The following is a 19,472-nucleotide window of genomic DNA, read 5'->3' on the forward strand; positions in this document are numbered from 1 at the left end:
CAAATAATTTTAGTGAGTGTTGGCATGCTGATCGACTAACATGTGGTCACTTAATATGTTCTATTACCTTTCTAATCAAGTTTAACTACTAGTTGACTGAACCTGCAGTGCCAATTTGTGGAACATTATTCAGATTTCATAATGTTGGTGGTGAATATACTCACTGAACCTGTTTTAGATCTTTGTATTTATTACATTTAAATTAAATTTTACAAAGCATAATACTTCAGATATTAGAAATATGAAATAAAACAGAACATAGGAAAGAACAGAATAGGTACATTTTTCTCCTAACCAAATTTCCAATATTCCTCGAAAACCAAGCCGCCCTATGACTTCCAGCCTTTCCTTTGATCCTCACTTTTTTGAATATCCTCCATTTTGGACTATATTTGCATTTCTCCATTCCTCTGTCACCTCCCCTGTAGCTAAAGAGGACTCAAAGATCATAGCCACTGCTCCAGCTATCTCTTCTCTCACTTCCCACCGCAACCTGGGGTATATCGCGTCTGGCCGCAGGGACTTGATCAATCTTTTTTATATACAAGAAGATCCAACACTTACTCTTCCTTAATCTCAACATTGTCGAGCACACAAGCCTTATTTATTCTGACCTCACTGTGATCAAGATCCTTTTGTAAATACTGAAGCATTTAGCACCTCCACAACCTCCTTTGGCTCTAGGCACATGTTGGTGCCTTTATTCTCTAGCAGCTCCACCTTCATTCTTGACATCCTTCTGTTTGTCACATACACATAGAATGCCGTGACGTTCTCTTTAATTCTACATGCCAAGGCCTTCTCTTGCCCACTTTGAGCTCTCCTAAGTCCTTTCTTCAGCTCCTTCCTGGCTAACATACTTCTCATGAACCCTTCCTGTTTACTGCTTCTTATATCTAATATATGCTTCCTTCTTCCTCTTGATTAGGTGCCTCACCTGTTTCGTCAACTGTGGTTCCATTTTCCTACCATATTTTCCTTGTCCCAGTGGGACAAGCCTCTTCTGAACCCAGCACATGGTCCCTAAACTTCTTCCATATTAGTTCTGTACTTTCACCCTCGAACACCTGTTTCCAATTTACTCTCGCTAGTTCTTGCCTCATCCCATCATAATTATCCCTTCCTCAATTAAACACTTTCCCATTTTGTCTGCTTTTATCTTTATTCATTGCTTTGCTAAAGCTCAGGGAGTTGTGGTCACACTCACGAAAATGCTCATCCACTTAGAGGTCCGCCACCTGACCAGGTTCATCACGCAGAATTGGATCCATTGTGGCCTCTCCTCTTATCGACTGGTCCACACATACTGTGTCAGGAATCCTTCTTGAACATAACTGACAAATTCAATCCTATCTATCCCTCTTGCAGTCAGGAAATTGTAGTCTCCCTTAACAACAACCCTGTATTTCCTGCACCATTTCAAGATCTGCCTGCTTATCTGCTCCTCAGTGTCCTGAGGGCTATTTGGGGACCTATAGACTGCATCTTATACAATGATTGCTCCCATCCTATTGCTCCCTTCTCAGTAGACAGTCTCTCTGCAACATCCTCCCTTTCTAAAGCCATGATATTATCCGTGACCAGTAATGCTGCTCCTTCCCCCATCCCCTCTTACCTCCAATCATATTCCTTTAAAACACTTAAACCCGGTACCTGCATTGGCCAATTCTGCCTTTCCCCCAGCCAAGTCTCTGTAACAGCCACAACACTGTAGTTCTACGTACAGTCCCTTTTATTCCTAATACTCATAGCATTGCAATAGACACATTTCAACCCCTCTAACTGGACACATTTATCACCTGCCTGTCCTTCCTCACAAAAACTTAGAACATGTGGCGTCATGGTTTTGATTTTTTGCCTTAATCTCTGCACTCACATTCTGATTCCCAGCCCCCTGCCAAACTAGTTTAAACTAACCCCAAAAGCTTTAGCACACCTGGCCGCCTTGATATTGGTCCCTTTTCAGTTCAGGTGCAGCCTGTCCTTTTTGCTTTTTGTATAGGTTAGACCTTACCTGGAAGAGATCCCAATGATCCATAAATCTGAACCTCTACCCCTGCATCAACTCTTCAGCCATAAGTTCCTATTCCTACTCTTTCTGGAGGGTGGTACAGGCAGCAGTCTTGAGATTATCACCCTTGGGTTCCTGCTTTTTAATTTCTTTCCTAACTCCCTATATTCCCTATTCAGGACCTCATTGCTACTCCTTTCTATAATCATTGGTCCTCATGTGGACCACAACATCTGGTTGCTCACCCTCCGCCTTCAGAATATTGTGAACTTGATCAGAGACATCCCTGACCCTGGCACCTGGGATGCAACATACAATATGGGAACCTTGATTTCATTCACAGAACATTCTGTTCGCCTAACCAACGAGTCCCCAATTACCAAAGCTCTCCTCTCCCCTTCCCTTCCGAGCCAAGGGGCTAGTCTCTGTGCGAGAGATGTGCCCACTATGACTTGTCTCTGGTAGATTGCCCCCCCCCCCCCCCCCAACTGTATCTAAAATGGTATACCTATTGTTGAGAGGTGCTCTTCACTGTCTGCCTATTCCCCTTCCCTCTCCTAACAGATACTCAGCTCCCTGGCTTCTGACTTTTGCGGGTGACTATTTCCCAGGAGCTCCTGTCTCTCACTGCTACTGCCTCCTGAATGATCTGGAGATCATCCAGCTTATGTTCCTTAATTCTGTCTCCAAGGAGGTGCATCTGGATGCATCTCTTGCAGGTGTAGTCATCAGGGACAGTTGTGCTGTCCCAGATTTCTGACATGCTGCATTTGGAGCATTCCACTGCCCTAGCTGCTGTCTCCATTAACTACTCTTTGTTTAAATACAAAGCTCCTACCTGGCCTTACCTTGCTGGAAACAAGCTCATCCTCAGCCTCTGCTCGCCAAAGCTTCGCAAGCCTAAGCCTCAAAGACCCACTCCTCTGCGCCACTCGCATACTAGCCGATCCACTTGACCTTCCCCTCTCTTTATTTGTCACTGTCCCTTATCTGTAGTACTCAACTCCCATCAATCTCCATTCTATTTAACTCTTTAATTGCTCTATGCTCCCTTTTAAAATGCATTCACCAAAAGCTGGTTCTCAACACTCATAGCTCTCCCGAGTCCTCGCTCTTCCTCTTACTGTGATGGTCCCGAAATTTCAAGTTGTGCAATATAAATAAATACATTTTCAGTAATAAATAATGTGCAATGTTAAAGTCCTTAAATGAGCCTCAGATTGAGTCTGTTGTGGAGTCTAATGGTGGAGGGTAGCAACTTTTCCTGAACCTGGTGTTGCGAGTTTAATGGCACTTATACTGCTTTCCTGATGGCAACAGCGAGACAAAGCATGTCCTGGGTGGTGTGGATCTTTGATGATTGCTGCTGTTCTCTGACAGCATTTCATGCAGATTTTCTTGATGGTGGGAAGAGATTTTCCTGTTGCTTACTGGGCGGGCTACATTCACTAAGCAAGTTTGCGGATGATAAGCAAGTTTGCGGATGACACAAAGATTGGTGGTGTTGTGGACAGTGAGGTAGATTACCGTAGATTAAAAGGTGATTTAGGAAGGCTGGAGGTGTGGGCTGAGAAATGGCTGATGGAATTTAATACAGATAAATGTGAGGTGCTACATTTTGGAATGGCAAATTTAAATAGGCCATATACATTGAATGATAGACAATTGAGGAGTGCAGAGCAACAAAGGGATTTAGGAATTATGGTAAATAGTACCCTCAAGGCTGATACTCAGGTAGATGGTGTGGTGAAGAAGGCATTTGGAATGTTGGCCTTCATAAATCGGAGTATTGAATTCAAGAGTAGGGAGGTTATGATGAAATTGTACAAGGCATTGGTGAGGCCAAATTTGGAGTACTGTGTACAGTTTTGGTCACCAAATTATAGGAAAGATATAAACAAAATAGAGAGAATGCAGAGAAGGTTCATGAGAATGTTGACAGGATTTCAGGGTCTGAGTTCCAGGGAAAGGTTGTGCAGACTGGGGCTTTTTTCTCTGGAGCGTAGAAGATTGAGAGGGGACTTGATAGAGGTGTTTAAGATTTTAAAAGGGACAGACAGAGTAAATGTGGATAGGCTTTTTCAATTAAGAAAGGGGGAGATTCAAACTAGAGGACATGGTTTAAGATTGAAGGGGGAAAATTATAAGGGGAACATGAGGGGAAATTTCTTTACGCAGAGGGTGGTGGGGATGTGGAATGAGCTTCCGGCAGACGTGGTCGAGGCGGGATCATTGGTTACATTTAAGGAAAGATTGGATCGTTACATGGATAGGAGGGGGATTAGAGGGGTATGGACCGGGTGCTGGTCAGTGGGACTAGGAGGGTGGGGATTTGCTACGGCATGGACTAGTCGGGCCGAACTGGCCTGTTCTGTGCTGCAAGTGGTTACCTTTTGCAGGGTTTTCCACTCAGCAGTATTGGTGCCTCTATACTAGGTTATGATGCAGCCAGTCAATATACTTTCCACCACACACCCATAGAAGTTTGTCATGGATTCCGGTCATATTGAATTTTGACAAACTCCTGAGGAAATAAAGCACTAACATTCTTTCTTCATGATAACTTGGTTTCAGGAAAGGTCCTTTGAGATGGTGACTCCCAGGAATTTAAATTTGCTACCCCTCTCTACCTCTGATCCTCCAATGATCACAGGATTGTTCACTCTGATCACAGGATTGTTCACTCTGATCACAGGATTGTTCACTCTGGGTTTTCCCTTCCTGAAGTCTAAAATCAGTCCCTTAATTTTGGCAACATTGAGTGAGAGGTTATTGTTAGTACACCATTCAGCCAAGTTTTGAATTGCACTTTGAATTCTTCTTACTTTCTTTCACATATCATCTTCAAAGTAATAGTGAACCATTGAATATTTCAAGCATTATTGTTAATTATTGCCATACTGAATTAGTAATTCTGTAATACTAAGGCTTAAAGGGGTATTGATTTTAGTGTTTCACAGAAACATTAATTTAAACTCAATCTGTAAGAAAATAACACAATTGTTCTATTTCTCAAAAAATAGTACTTGTGTATTAGTTTGAATGGGTTTGTCAAATACTGTAAGTAATAATTTCTGTGTATTTTTGAAGCCATTGTTAATGGGTAAATATAACTTTGTGAATAATCGCTGCCTCCATTCTTAAATGCTGCAAACATGACATGTAAAAATCATTTTGTGTTTTTCAGAGTACCTTTAAATTTAAGTCCGAGAGTGACATCCACCTTGCTGAACATCACAAACAAGTATTGTATGATGGGAAGCTGGCTACCAGTATTGCTTTCACATATAATGCCAAAGCAACCGATGCACAGCTTTGCCTTGAGTCATCACCAAAGGAAAACCCTTCTATTTTTGTGCATTCTCCACATGCTCTAATGTTGCAGGTATGCATTCAACTTTTTTTATTGTAATCATTTCACATTTATCTGCTTTTCAAATAACTTAAATGGAGTTCTTTTTAAATAGGTGCTTAATATGGAGTGCATTTTATTTGTTATTTTCATAAGAACACAAGAAATAGGAGGAGTTGGCCATCTGGCCCATCGAGTCTGCCCTTCCATTCAAAAAGATCATGGCTGATCTGACTGCTCTTAAATATCCATTCACCATAACCCTTAATTTTCCTGATATTCAAAATATATCTATCTGCAGAAAACTGATGTTTCAGCTTTGAAAATGCTGCTTTAGAAATTGAGTGTTGATCTTTAAATGTAACTTCAAAGAGTATCCAGCGACATTGGTTAGATCCCGCTGAATGAAGAGATATTTATTTTCATCAATTTCTGCTCAATAGGTCTGTTATTCCAGCTCTGAAACATTGCCTGCAACTGGCTCTGCCTTGTAGTTCCATAATTATTGCCCTGCAGGTCAAGCTCATTTTCCTTTTGCTATTTATACCTTTGAGGATATATGAAACATTTTTATAGTGATACAGCATGGTAGATGGCCCTTCCAGCTCATGAAACCCATGCTGCACAATTATACCCAATTAACCTACCAACCCCATATATTTTGGAAGGTAGGAGGAAACCAGAACACCTCGAGAAAACCAACGCAGGTCACAGCGAGAATGTACAAACTCCTTACAGTCAGTGCTGGCTTTGAACTTGGGTCACTGGCGCTATAATAATTTTGTGCTAGCCTCTACGCTAACTGTGCCACTTTAATGTTCATCTAGCTAACTCAGGGTCCTAACTTGTGGCAACTCCTGAAGCACATATCACCCCTTTGCTTGTTGTCTCACAGTGGATTTTGGTTAAGCATCAGCTTGATTTTAAGCTTTACATCCTTGTTTTCAAATTCCCTCATTGTTTCTTCCTACATATATATGTAATTTTATTTAGATCTGAAACCAAACCTGAATTTATAGTGGCCAAGCCTGTTGTATTTTCTTCCATTAAATTCTTTGCTTTTCCACATTCTTTTCCTTTGAGACACTGTTTAGTCTGTCTTTTGATTTCTCCTCTTGCAATTTGGTGTCCATTTTTGCTTGATGATGTTCAAGTACAGGGCCTTTGAAGCATTTTGCCATGTTAAGGGTGCTGTTTAAATGGAAATTGTTTGAGTATAATTATATTTTTTCTTTTGTTCTTTTTGATTTAGGATGTAAAAGCAATTGTGACACATTCGATCCATAGTGCAATCCATTCTGTTGGTGGTATTCAGGTTCTTTTCCCACTTTTTGCACAGTTGGACTGCCAGCAGTTAAATGACACTCAAGTGGAGACTACAGTGTGGTAAGTTCGACATGAAGAATGCGTGCAAATATATTTTGTGTTCAATGTTTTCTGGAAAAAGTTTCAATGTAAATTATACCTTTATGCTATAGTTGCAAGCAATATATTGCCATGGTAGGATGTAGTACTTGGGATCTTTTAAGACTGTTGATTATTTTTTAGCCAACTAACATTCGATAGATTTACAAAAATGTATTCATTATGAGATTTTGTTATTTTGCATTATTATTATTATTTATTCTTTGACATTGTACAAGTAGCAAGGAAGAATAGTCAGAATAATCACAGAGTTAGTGCAGTGTTATCTTGTGAGATGTGGGAATTCTGGGAACTTACCATCTCCTTGAAAGCTACATCTGCACAAGGTGCATTGAATTGCCGCTCCTTACAGATCATGTTAGGGAACTGGAGCTGCAGTGCCATGACCTTCAGCTCTTATGGGAGAATCAGGAGTCCACAGATAGGTGTTGGGGACTCCAAGCAGAGAGAATGCAAAAGCAAGCAAGCAAGTGGTGCAGGGTTCCCCTGTGACTATTCTTCTCAATAATAAATATATTGCTTTGTATGCTGTTGGGGAGGATAACCTACCATGGCAGAGCCAGGGTCAGGAATGTCTTTAATTGGGTCCATGGCATCTTAGAGGGGGTGAGTGGCCTCAAGGCCTGGAACATATTAATATTAATGAGATAGAGAGGAAAATGATGAGGTCCTAAGAAGAATACAGACTGCTAGTTAGGAAGCTAAGAAACAGAAGCTCAAGGGTAGTAATCCTACTCTTACCCTCACGCACCAGTGAGGGTAAAAATAGGATAATATAGCAGATGAAATCATGGTTGTATAATTGATGCAAGGTCAGGGTTTCAGGTTTCTGGATCATTGGGATCTCTTCTGGGGAATGTTTGATCTGTACAAAAATGACACCTGAACTGGAAGGGCATCAAAATACTGGCAGAGAGATTAGCTAAAGTATTTGGGGAAGGTTTAATCTTGTTTGGCAAATGGATGGGAACCAGAATGAAAGGGCAGAGAATAGAGCAGATGATGGAAAAGTTGATGTAATGTGTAGTGTAATTGTGGTCAGAGCATAAATGTAGCAGTTGGAAGGATTGAAATGTGTTTACTTCAATGCAAGAAGTGTTAGGAATAAAGGAGATGAATGTAGAGTATGGATCAGAATGTGAAATTATAATGTTGTGGCCATTATAGAAACTTGACTGATGCAAGTTCCTAGGTTTGGTTGTTTAAAAGGGATAGGAAGGGAGGTAAAAGGGGGCAAGGTGAGTAGCATTAATAATCAGGGATATTATCACAGCTGCAGAAAGGGAGGACATTGTGGAGGAATTGTCGACTGTGTCACTGTGGTTGGAAGTCAAATACAAAAGAAGTGATACAGGTCCCAAAATAGCCTTTGGGACATTGAACATAGAACGCTACAGTACAGTACAGGCCTGTCAGCCCTTGATGCTCTGCTGACCCATATATTCCTTAAAAAATAGTACTAAACCCTCTCTACCCTATAACCCCCTATTTTCTTCTATCCATGCACCTATCTAGGAGTCTCTTAAATGCCTTTAATGTTTCAGCCTCGATCAGCATCCCTGGCAAGGCATTCCAAACTCTCTGCATAAAAAGCTTATCCCTGATTTTTCCCCTAAACTTCTCTCCCTTCACTTTTTACTCATGCCCTCTGGTGTTTGCTATTCATACTGTCCCAATCTATGCCTCTCATCCTTCCATGCTCCAAAGAAGTAAGTCCCAGCTCTGCTAACCTTGCCTCCTAAGATTTATTTTCCAATCCAGGTAACTTCTTGTTAAATCTCCTCTGCACCCTCTCGATAGCTTCCAAATCCTTCCAGTAATGAGGTGACCAGAACTGAGCACAATGGTCTAAGTGTGGTTTCACCAGAGATTTGTAGAGTTGCAACATGGGCTCTTGATTCTTGAACTCAGTCCTCTGACACATGAAGCTTAATATCCCATAGTTCTTCTTACTATCCTATCAACCTGTGTGGCGACCTTAAGGGATGTATGGATTTGGACCCCAAGGTCACCCTGTTCATCCACACTCCAAAGTGACTGGCCATTAACCCTGTACTCAGCCTTCTGGTTTGTCCTTCCAAAATGCATCACCTCACACTTATCTGGGTTGAACTCTATCTGCCTTTATTTCTGACTAACTCTACATCCTTTTGTAACTTCCGACAACCTCCAGCTGCATCCACAACTCCTCCGATCTTTGTATCATCTGCAAACTTACTGACCCATACTTCAGCTTCTTCATCTAGGTCATTTATAAAGATTGCAAAGAGCAGATCCTTGAGGTACTCCACCATTTACTAACTACCAGGAAGGATACTTTCCTTCCACTACTACTCTCTGCATTCTACCTGCAAGCCTATTTTAAAAATATTTTTTTCTATAAAAATACATAGTAAACTCTCCAATATTAAAAGTTTTCTTACAAAAAACAAACAAAACAAAACAACCCCTCCCCCCTCTTCATAATATAAATCCACACACCATCAGGGCTCACATTTAGATTAGCCCTAAAAAAATTCTATATGGGAAAGTCACGTGCTATAGCAGCACCTATTATTGTCCTTTTTATTATTGTAGTTACAATTGGGTCCCTATATGATCCAAATATGGTTGTCATATCTTAACAAATATGTCATATTTCTACTTTCAATTGTATGTAATTTTTTCCATAGATATACAACTATTCATCTCAGCAGTCCATTGTGTTATATGTTGAGGAGAGTTGGATTTCCAAGTAAATTGCAATACATTTCTTAGCTACTGCTAAAGCTATTATAACAAATGCAATTTGGAATTTAGTAAATTTATTGCTTATTTCAATACAGTTACCCAAAAGATAAAGGTCTGGGTTGCCTGTGAAGGCTATCTCTGTTATCCTTGTTAATATTTTGGTAATATCTTTCCAAAAAGGTCTCACTTTCACACATGTCCCACATTTAAAACTCATCTCTGATACTTCAGATTTTGATCTATGCAGTTTCTGTGGTGTAAGATATAATTTGTATAGCAAATTATATTGAACTAATCCATATCTTGCATTTATAATTGATGTCATGTTATCCAAACACTAATCAGACCAACATCTTTCCATTATCACAACCCCTATCTCTCTCCCCACCTCTGAAAATCTGGTTTCACACTTTCTTGCTGGAGAGCATAGTACATCTTAGTTACAAATTTAGGTGTATTCTCCATCCAAATCGTTCCTTACATTTCACTAATTTCAGGTGGGGTCAAATGTGGCCTCCATCTTTCTCTTAGGAACGTTCTCAGCTACAGAAAACGAAAGAAAGCCCCATTAGCTACTCTGTATTTATTTCTTAATTGTTCAAAAGACATGAGACCCCTCCATATAATAATCATCAATATATCTGATTTCCTTTGACATACCAGGAATTCAATATTTTGTTGCTCAGATTCATGGGGAGTAAGACATTTTTACCTAATGGTGTTCTTAGTGATATCCGTGGTTTTTTCCTAATGCACATTTATTTCTTGCCATATTCTAATCATATGTATTAAGGTAGGGTTACCTGTCATTTTTGTTATTGACTTTACATTCCACTTATCAATAAAATCCTCCGCTGTCCCCTCTTTTATTGAATACAATCCCATTCGGATCCATGATAAAAATCCAGCTTGTGCAGATAAATAATACTTAAAATCCAGAAGCATAAATCCCCCCAGTTTATAATTCCATATTCGCTTTTCCAATGATATTCTCTGCACTTTGTTATTCCATGGGAATCGCCTTATATAATTATTTATTAACTAGAAGAAATTTTTAGGTAGTGCAATAGTCAGCTATTGAAAAAGATACTGTAATATTGGCATTACATTCATTTTAAAACAATTTACTCTTACAGGTACATGATCTTTTATCTGGCTGAGGGACTATGGTCGGTGTAGACGGCCGGGTGGCCGAGGAACTGCGGTTGGGGGGCCAAGGGACCGCAGTCAGGGGAGACGGCTGAGGGACTGCGGTTGGGGAAGGTGGCCAAGGGACCGTGATTGGGGGAGGCAGCCGAGGGACCGCAGTTGGGGAGGTGGTCGGGCGGCCAAGGGACTACAGTTGGGATGTGGTCGGGTGGCCGAAGGACTGTGGTTGGGGGTGTGGTTGGGCGGCCGAGGGACCATGGTTGGGGGAGATGTCCGGGTGGTGAGGGACCGGCGGTCGAGGGAGATGGCCAGGTGACTGGAAAGGGGTGGGGGTGGATACAGCAGCACAATTCAGGTGGGCTTTCCGAAATCCGGAAAAATCTAAAATTCGGAACACACTGTCTCCCAAGGGTTCTGAATAAAGGATCATGTACCTGTATCACTAAAGTAATCAGCGTTTTTCCATTTATGTAAATCTTCCTCTTTTTTCTAAAAGAGGAGTATAATTAAGTTCTATAAATTATTATCTGTAATTGTTCCTAATGATTTAAATTCATCTGTCTTCCATTTAAATCTACTCCCTTTTTGATATCTTTCAAAATCAAAATTTGTCAATGGCATTATCTCACTCTAATCCATAGTTATTTTATAACCTGATACTCTTCCATATTTTTCTAATGTTGATTGTAATTTTATCAAGGACTCAGCTGGGTCATACATATATAGTAGTGGGAGGTACGCCATTAGGCAGGCGAATCGTCCATGCTTGTCACGCACTCGGGGGTTTCCTCCTGACCTCGGCACTGGGCTCAGAAGCCCGCGCTTAGCAAACCACGTGACACCCCAGTGACGTCGGAGCCCCCAAGCGCGTTTCTCAGCCCGGTCCGGGCTGGGAATACAAGACCAACCAGACAGCCTGCAATAAATCAATTTTGGTCACTGAACTCAACCCGTCTGGTTGTGCGATCCTTCAGTTAGCAGTGTAGCTGCCGCTACAATTGATGACCCCGACAGGTTCAAACGTCTTTGAACCCGACATGAGTGACCCTTTGATCAATGCTATAGCCATCAAGCTTCCTGGCTCCTGGGTTCAGGAGCCGGAGACCTGGTTCAGCCATGCAGAGGTTCAGTTTCACCTCCCCCAGATTTCATCGGATTCAACCAAGTTTTACCATGTGGTTGCCGCCTTGGACCAGGCTCCTGCCAAACGAATGCTGCACCTCGTTCAGCTCCCGGAAGATAAATATGGGACCATCAAGCCATTGCTCTCTGGCTCCCTCAGCCTCTCCAGGCACCTCGACGCCTTGGGGGACAGAACTGCAATCAAGTTGATGGACGAGATGCTCGCGTTCATGGGCAATCACACCAACTGCCCACTCTTCGAGTGCATCTTCCTCGACCATCTGCCTGAAGACATCCAGCCGTTACTGTCCCAGGAGAGCTTCGACGACCCTAGGACGGTCGCTCCAAAGGCTCAGGAGCTGTGGCTCGAACGATTCCCTGAGGGCTCAGCAGTCCAGCAGGTTACGAGTCACGGGCGTGACCACGTCAAGCCTTCCTCTAGTGCTGTGGTGGAACACCTGGCCCCTGCAGGGGCCTCAAAGAGCATAGCCAGAAGCAAGCCATCCACTTTAGGCTTCTGCTTCTTCCACCAGCGCTGGGGAGCCAAGGCTCGGAACTGTCGACAGCCCTGCTCGTTCCAGGGAAACGAGCAGGCCGGCCGCTGTTAATGGCTGCGGTGGCTGGCCAACAAAACAGCCTTCTCTATCTGTGGGATTCAGTCAGCGGCTGACACTTCCTCATCGACACCAGGGCCCAGATCAGCATCATCCCAGACAAAGCCATCGAGTCCCGGAACCGGCCTCGAGGACCTCCCCTCTGTGCAGCCAATTCGATGGAGATCTGAACGTATGGAGACCAGACTGTCCACTTCCAGATCAGCCAGCGGAAGTTCTCGTGGAGGTTCACCATTTGGTCCCTCCCAACCGCCATCCTGGGTGTCGACTTCCTCCTCGCCCACGAACTCCTGGTTGACATTCGAGGTAGGCAAACGGTAGTTGCCTGTACCTTCCAATCCATTCACCTCAACGACTCCTGCACAGAGCAGCTGCAGATGCCCATGGTCAGCACGCCCAAGGACGAGTTTCAGCTTATCCTGGATGAGTTCCTGTCCCTCCTAAAGCCGCAGTTCTCCGCCGCCTCACCACGCCACAGGGTGTTTCATTACAACCCCATCCAAGGCTTGCCGGTCCATGCCAAAGCATGCCGGCTCCCGCCAGATAAGCTCCAGATAGAGAAGGAAGAGTTCTCACATCTGCAGGAGCTGGGGATCATTCGACGCTCTGATAGTCCTTGGTTCTCACCACTCCACTTGGTCCCAAAAGCCTCCGGCAGCTGGAGATTATTGATGGCTTAATGACGCGACAGTACCTGACCGTTACCCGATCCCTCACATCCAGGACTTAACGGCCAACCTGTATGATGCGAGGGTATTCTCCAAGGTCGACCTGGTGCGCGGGTATCACCAAATCCCGGTGCACCCTGAAGACACCCCCAAAACGGCCATTATCACCCCCTTCGTCTTGTTTGAGTTCCTACGAATGCCATTTGGGCTCAAGAACGCCGCCCAGACCTTTCAGCGCCTCATGGACACAGTGGGCAGGGATTTGAATTTTGTATTCATTTACCTAGATGACATCCTTGTCGCCAGCAGAGACCGGGCACAACACAAGTCTCACCTGCGCACTCTCTTCTCCTGACTGGCTGATTTCAGCCTAATGATCAATCCAGCCAAATGCCAGTTCGGGAAAGAGTCCATGCAGTTCCTGGGCCATACCATCACGGCCGAAGGAGCTACACCTGCTGCTACGAAGGTCACTACAGTCATGGAGTTCCCACGCCCGGACAATCTCAAGGGGCTACAGGAGTTCGTGGGTATGGTCAATTTCTATAACCACTTCATTACAGGCGCTGTGTGCATCATGCAGCCGCTCTTCACCCTCATCGCAGCCAAAGACAAGACACTCGCCTGGATTCCAGAGGCCAGCAGGGCATTCAAAGCCATGAAAGATGCCCTCACGTAGGCTATGCTGCTCATCCACCCACGCACCGACCTGCATATGGCGCTCTCCATCGATGCCTCTACCACAGCCATTGGCGCCATCCTGGAGCAGCAGGTGAATGGACAGTGGAAACCACTGGCATTCTTTAGCCAACTTCTTCACCCACCAGAGCCCAAGTATAGCGCTTTCGATCGTGAGTTGCTGGGCATGTACCTGGTGGTGTGTCATTTCTGCTATTTCTTGGAGGGGAGGCCTTTCACCATTTTTATTGACCACAAATCCCTCACTAAGGCAAGAGAACCCTGGTTGGCCTGCCAACAGCGTCACCTCTCCTTCGTGTCGGAGTTCACCACCGATATTCGTCACAAGCTGAGAAAAGAATGTGGTCGCCGAAGCACTCCCACGACTGGCCATTTGCGCACTGAGACCCGGCCTCAACCTTGACCAGCTTGCCCGGGACAGAAGTCCAACGAGGAGACGCAGGCCTTCAGGACTGCCATTATGGACCTGCGGTTCCAAGACCTCCCGACTCCTCACGGTGAGGGCACTGTCCTGTGCGATGTCTCCATGGGCACCCCGCAACTAGTGGTTCCCCAGCAGTGGCGCAGGCAAATCTTCCACCATATCCATGACCTTTCCCACCCTTCCATCAGGTCCATATGGTGGCAGAACGTTTTGTCTGGCACGGGCTTCGGAAGCAGATTGCAGACTGGGCCAGAACCTGCACCCATTGCCAACTTTCCAAGTTACACCAGAGCGCCCGTACAAGATTTTGAACATGTCCGGGAACGGTTCAGCCACATACATGTGGATGTCATCGGACCCTTACCCGTTTCCCGAGGTAACCATTACCTTTTCACTGTGGTAGATCGCATCACTCGTTGGCCCGAGGCAATCCCGATACCAGATGCCTCCACAGACTCCAGCTCCCAAGTGCTTTTGAACAGTTGTGTTGCCCGGTTCGGCATTCCAAACCACCTCACCAGTGATCGAGGCACCCAGTCCACCTCTGCGCTCTGGGCACAGCTCACCACCAGGCTGGGGATCCAGCTACATCACACCACGGCCTATCACCCACAGGCCAATGGGCTAGTCGAGCGATTGCACTGCCACCTTGTCAGTATTTGATGGCCCACCTCACCGGCCCCGACTGGGTGGACGAGCTGCCTTGGGTGCTCCTGGGCATCAACACCCAAAGAAGACCTACAGGCATTATCAGCCGAGCTGGTCTACAGTGCACTGCTAGCCCTACCTGGTGACTTCGTCAGTGCACCTCACAACCCCCAGCAGTCGCCGTATGGTCTACTTCCCTGCCTCCAGGCCCAGTTGGGCTCCTTCACACCCCCACCGCCTCCCAGACATGGCACACAGGCCTCTTACATCCCCAGCGAGCTGTATTTCGCAGAATACGTTTTTATCAGGCGGGGCCTGTCTGCACCACTTCTACAAAGACCATACGAAGGGCCGTACAAAGTCGTCCAGCGTTCAGGATCCACTTTCACACTGGACATCTGTGGTAAGAGGGAACTGTTTACAGTGGACAGGTTAAAGCCAGCCCACCTCGACTCCACTGAGCCAGTAGCTGTGGCCCAACCCAAGAACGAGGCCGCCCAGCAAAAAAGGACATTGGCGCCAGTTCTGGGAGGGTCTGAGTGGTGGTACACCATTAGGCAGGCAAACCGGCTCCGCTTGTCACGCATGCGGCGGGGCAGCCAGCCAAAATGGTGCCGTCGGGGGTTTCCTCCCGACCTCTGCGCCGGGCTCAGAAGCCCACGCTTGGCGACCCACATGATGACCCGGTAATGTTGGGGCCCCCCCCAGTGTGCTTCTCAGCCAGGTCCGGGCTGGGAGTGTAAGACCAGCCAGACAGCCTGCAATAAATCAGTTTTGCTCACTGAACTCAACCCGTCTGGTTGTGCGATCCTTCAGTTACCAGTGTAGCCACCGCTACAGTAGCAGGAGACAGAGGACACCCATCTACTTGATCTACACAAGGGAAAAACCACTGAAATCTGATTATTAGTTATGATTTTAGCTTGTGGTTTATGATAAAGATTTTTTTATCCAATTTATAAATGTTCTGTTTTTTTTTTCCAGTGTCTTAAATAGAAAAAAAACATTTTAGTTTGGATACAAAATCATTACTAAAATACATAAATTGAAATGAAAAAAAAATCAATGGTATAAGTTGTCCATATCTTCAAAGAATCCCACCCCCCCCCCTATCAAACAAAGCCCCGAAGTTGAGAAAAGAACAGAGAAGACAGATATGAAAACAGAAAAGCATAAAAGAAAAGAAGAAAGAAGGAACTGTCGGCATCCGGTATTCATTTCATAGGATCTAGTTCCTTTTACCTAAATCTCTAGTAGGGGAAAAAAACAGGATGTAGAACTCAGGAACAGAATAAGTGTCCCTAAATATTTAAACCCTGTGTTCTGCAAATATGGCTGCCATACCTGCAAAAACATGTTATACTTCTTCCTTAAGTTGTAAGTAATTTTCTCCAGGGGAACACAACTGTGCATTTCCGCATTCTATTGGGTTATATCCAAAGGGAAATCAGACTTCCAAGTAACCGCAATACATGTCCTGGCCACTGCCAATGCAATTTTAAGAAATTTTAATTGATACTTTGATAGTTTCATTTTAGATTTTTATCCACAATATTTCCTAGGAGAAACAATTCTAGACTTTGTGGTAATTGTTTCCCACTAATTTGATTTAATAACATTGTTAAATTTTCCCATAAGTTTTTCACTTTAGAGCACAACCAGATGGAATGTAAAAAGGTTCCTGTTTCTTCAACACATCTAAAACATATATCTGATATATTAGAATTTAATTTATGCAATTTCTACAGGCTAGGATATGGCTGATGCAAAAAAAATTATATTGCACCTATCTTCTTTCTTTGGCTTGGCTTCGCGGACGAAGATTTATGGAGGGGGTAAATGTCCATGTCAGCTGCAGGCTCGTTTGTGGCTGACAAGTCCGATGCGGGACAGGCAGACACGGTTGCAGCGGTTGCAGGGGAAAATTGGTTGGTTGGGGTTGGGTGTTGGGTTTTTCCTCCTTTGCCTTTTGTCAGTGAGGTGGGCTCTGCGGTCTTCTTCAAAGGAGATTGCTGCCCGCCAAACTGTAAGGCGCCAAGATGCACGGTTTGAGGCGATATCAGCCCACTGGCGGTGGTCAATGTGGCAGGCACCAAGAGATTTCTTTAGGCAGTCCTTGTACCTTTTCTTTGGTGCACCTCTGTCACGGTGACCAGTGGAGAGCTCGCCATATAACACGATCTTGGGAAGGCGATGGTCCTCCATTCTGGAGACGTGACCCACCCAGCGCAGCTGGATCTTCAGCAGCGTGGACTCGATGCTGTCGACCTCTGCCATCTCGAGTACTTCGACGTTAGGGATGAAAGCGCTCCAATGAATGTTGAGGATGGAGCGGAGACAACGCTGGTGGAAGCGTTCTAGGAGCCGTAGGTGATGCTGGTAGAGGACCCATGATTCGGAGCCGAACAGGAGTGTGGGTATGACAACGGCTCTGTATACGCTTATCTTTGTGAGGTTTTTCAGTTGGTTGTTTTTCCAGACTCTTTTGTGTAGTCTTCCAAAGGCGCTATTTGCCTTGGCGAGTCTGTTGTCTATCTCGTTGTCGATCCTTGCATCTGATGAAATGGTGCAGCCGAGATAGGTAAACTGGTTGAGCGTTTTGAGTTTTGTGTGCCCGATGGAGATGTGGGGGGGCTGGTAGTCATGGTGGGGAGCTGGCTGATGGAGGACCTCAGTTTTCTTCAGGCTGACTTCCAGGCCAAACATTTTGGCAGTTTCCGCAAAACAGGACGTCAAGCGCTGAAGAGCTGGCTCTGAATGGGCAACTAAAGCGGCATCGTCTGCAAAGAGTAGTTCACGGACAAGTTTCTCTTGTGTCTTGGTGTGAGCTTGCAGGCGCCTCAGATTGAAGAGACTGCCATCCGTGCGGTAAGGCTAGAGCTGGATGAGGTCCTCACCCAGGATGAGACATATAAGGCAATCGAACAACTGAAAAGTGGCAAAGCAGCAGGTATGGATGGAATCCCCCCAGAAGTCTGGAAGGCTGGCGGCAAAACTCTGCATGCCAAACTGCATGAGTTTTTCAAGCTCTGCTGGGACCAAGGAAAGCTGCCTCAGGACCTTTGTGATGCCATCATCATCACCCTGTACAAAAACAATGGCGAGAAATCAGACTGCTCAAACTACAGGGGAATCACGCTGCTCTCCATTGCAGGCAAAATCTTCGCTAGGATTCTCCTAAATAGAATAATACCTAGTGTCGCCGAGAATATTCTCCCAGAATCACAGTGCGGCTTTCACGCAAACAGAGGAACTACTGACATGGCACCTATCTATATCTTACATTAATTGTATTGGTCAAGCAATCCTGACATAAATTGGACCAATTCTTATCACCAATACTCTTATTCAAGTCTACTTTCCATCTTTGTTTTGGTTTCCATCTTTGTTTTGGTTTACATAACTGCTGCTTAGGAGTGCTTGACGTAAGCAGATGTAATTACAGATGTAAATTTTCTTGGGTTCCTCCTTCAAGTCAGCATCTCCATTTCACTGCACTCTGATAACATCATGGTTGGTCTTAATTCATCTCTGAAAAATGCTCCTAATTGAAAGTCGAAGAATATTGTACTATTAAGAATATTGTATTTTTTTTTTATCCGTTCAAATTATATTAGTTGTCCTTGCAGATAACAATCTATCACATAACTGATTCCTTTATAGGACCATGTATGTAGAATTTTATTATCCTTTGTTAAAGGAATTAATCTATTTTGAGTTGAGGGCATTTTTGGAGATACTTTTCCTTTTGATCTAATTAAATTATTCAATTTGTACCAAATATTCAACATTTGCTTTGTTAACGGTACTTTCTTTTCACCAGAGCTAGATTTAGTATCCCATTTATATGCAAGATGTTCTGCTACTCTCTCTCCGATTTCCATCCATGAAGGCTTGTCTCTTCCATTAAAGAGGGAAGTGACAAATTTCATCTGGGCCGCCCAATTTGTCAATGACTACTTTCCACAGAACACTTCATGAATAGAAATACAGAGGTTACACTGCAAGATACAACCACTATTTAGCCACAAAAAGGATGGCCAGATTATAGTTTGCCGAGAAGTATTAAAAGACCCTGTAGAATTCTGAAAAGAAGTTCTTGTGGACAAATGAGACCAAGATTCATCTATATCAGAGTGATTGCAAGCACAAAGTGTGGAGGCATAAATGAACTACCCAAGATCCAAAGCATACTACCTTTGCCATGGTTTGCATCTTCTAGTGTAGTTTCTGCATTTCTGTTCATGAAGTCTTCTGCAGACAGTAGTTATTGACATATCCACACTTGCCTCTTGAAGAGTGTTTCTGATCTGTCGGACATAATGTTTGAGGATTTTTCTTCATTATGATGAGAATTCTTCTGACATCAGCAGTGGAGATCTTCCTTGAAATTCCAGTGCCTTTGCGATTACTGAGCTTATCAGTAAGCTCTTTCTTCTTAATGATGTTCCATACTGTTGATTTTGGTAATCCTAAGGTTTGGGTGATGTCTCTTAATGTTTGATTCTTGTTTTTCACCCTCACAATAGCTTCTTTGAGTTTCATTGGCACAGCTCTGGTGGTCCTCATGTTGAAAAATGGTAACTACAGACTCAAAAAATGATCAAAAGCTTTGAAATAAGCCTCGTTC

At 44.1% G+C, this 19,472-nt stretch overlaps 1 protein-coding gene across 26 annotated transcripts in view; it reads left to right on the plus strand.

The window, feature by feature from the left end:
* The window catches only part of nbeaa (neurobeachin a), a 1,045,297-nt gene that overhangs the window by 422,949 nt on the left and 602,876 nt on the right, over positions 1-19,472 (plus strand). For all 26 annotated transcript variants that reach the window (XM_069891655.1, XM_069891654.1, XM_069891651.1 and 23 more), the window contains 2 exons: positions 5,199-5,396; positions 6,616-6,749. In XM_069891655.1, coding sequence (XP_069747756.1) covers positions 5,199-5,396; positions 6,616-6,749 — 332 coding nt within the window. The remainder of the gene's footprint in view (positions 1-5,198; positions 5,397-6,615; positions 6,750-19,472) is intronic.

This window comes from Narcine bancroftii, chromosome 7 (genome assembly GCF_036971445.1).
Source record: "Narcine bancroftii isolate sNarBan1 chromosome 7, sNarBan1.hap1, whole genome shotgun sequence".
Taxonomy (NCBI): Eukaryota; Metazoa; Chordata; class Chondrichthyes; order Torpediniformes; family Narcinidae; genus Narcine; species Narcine bancroftii.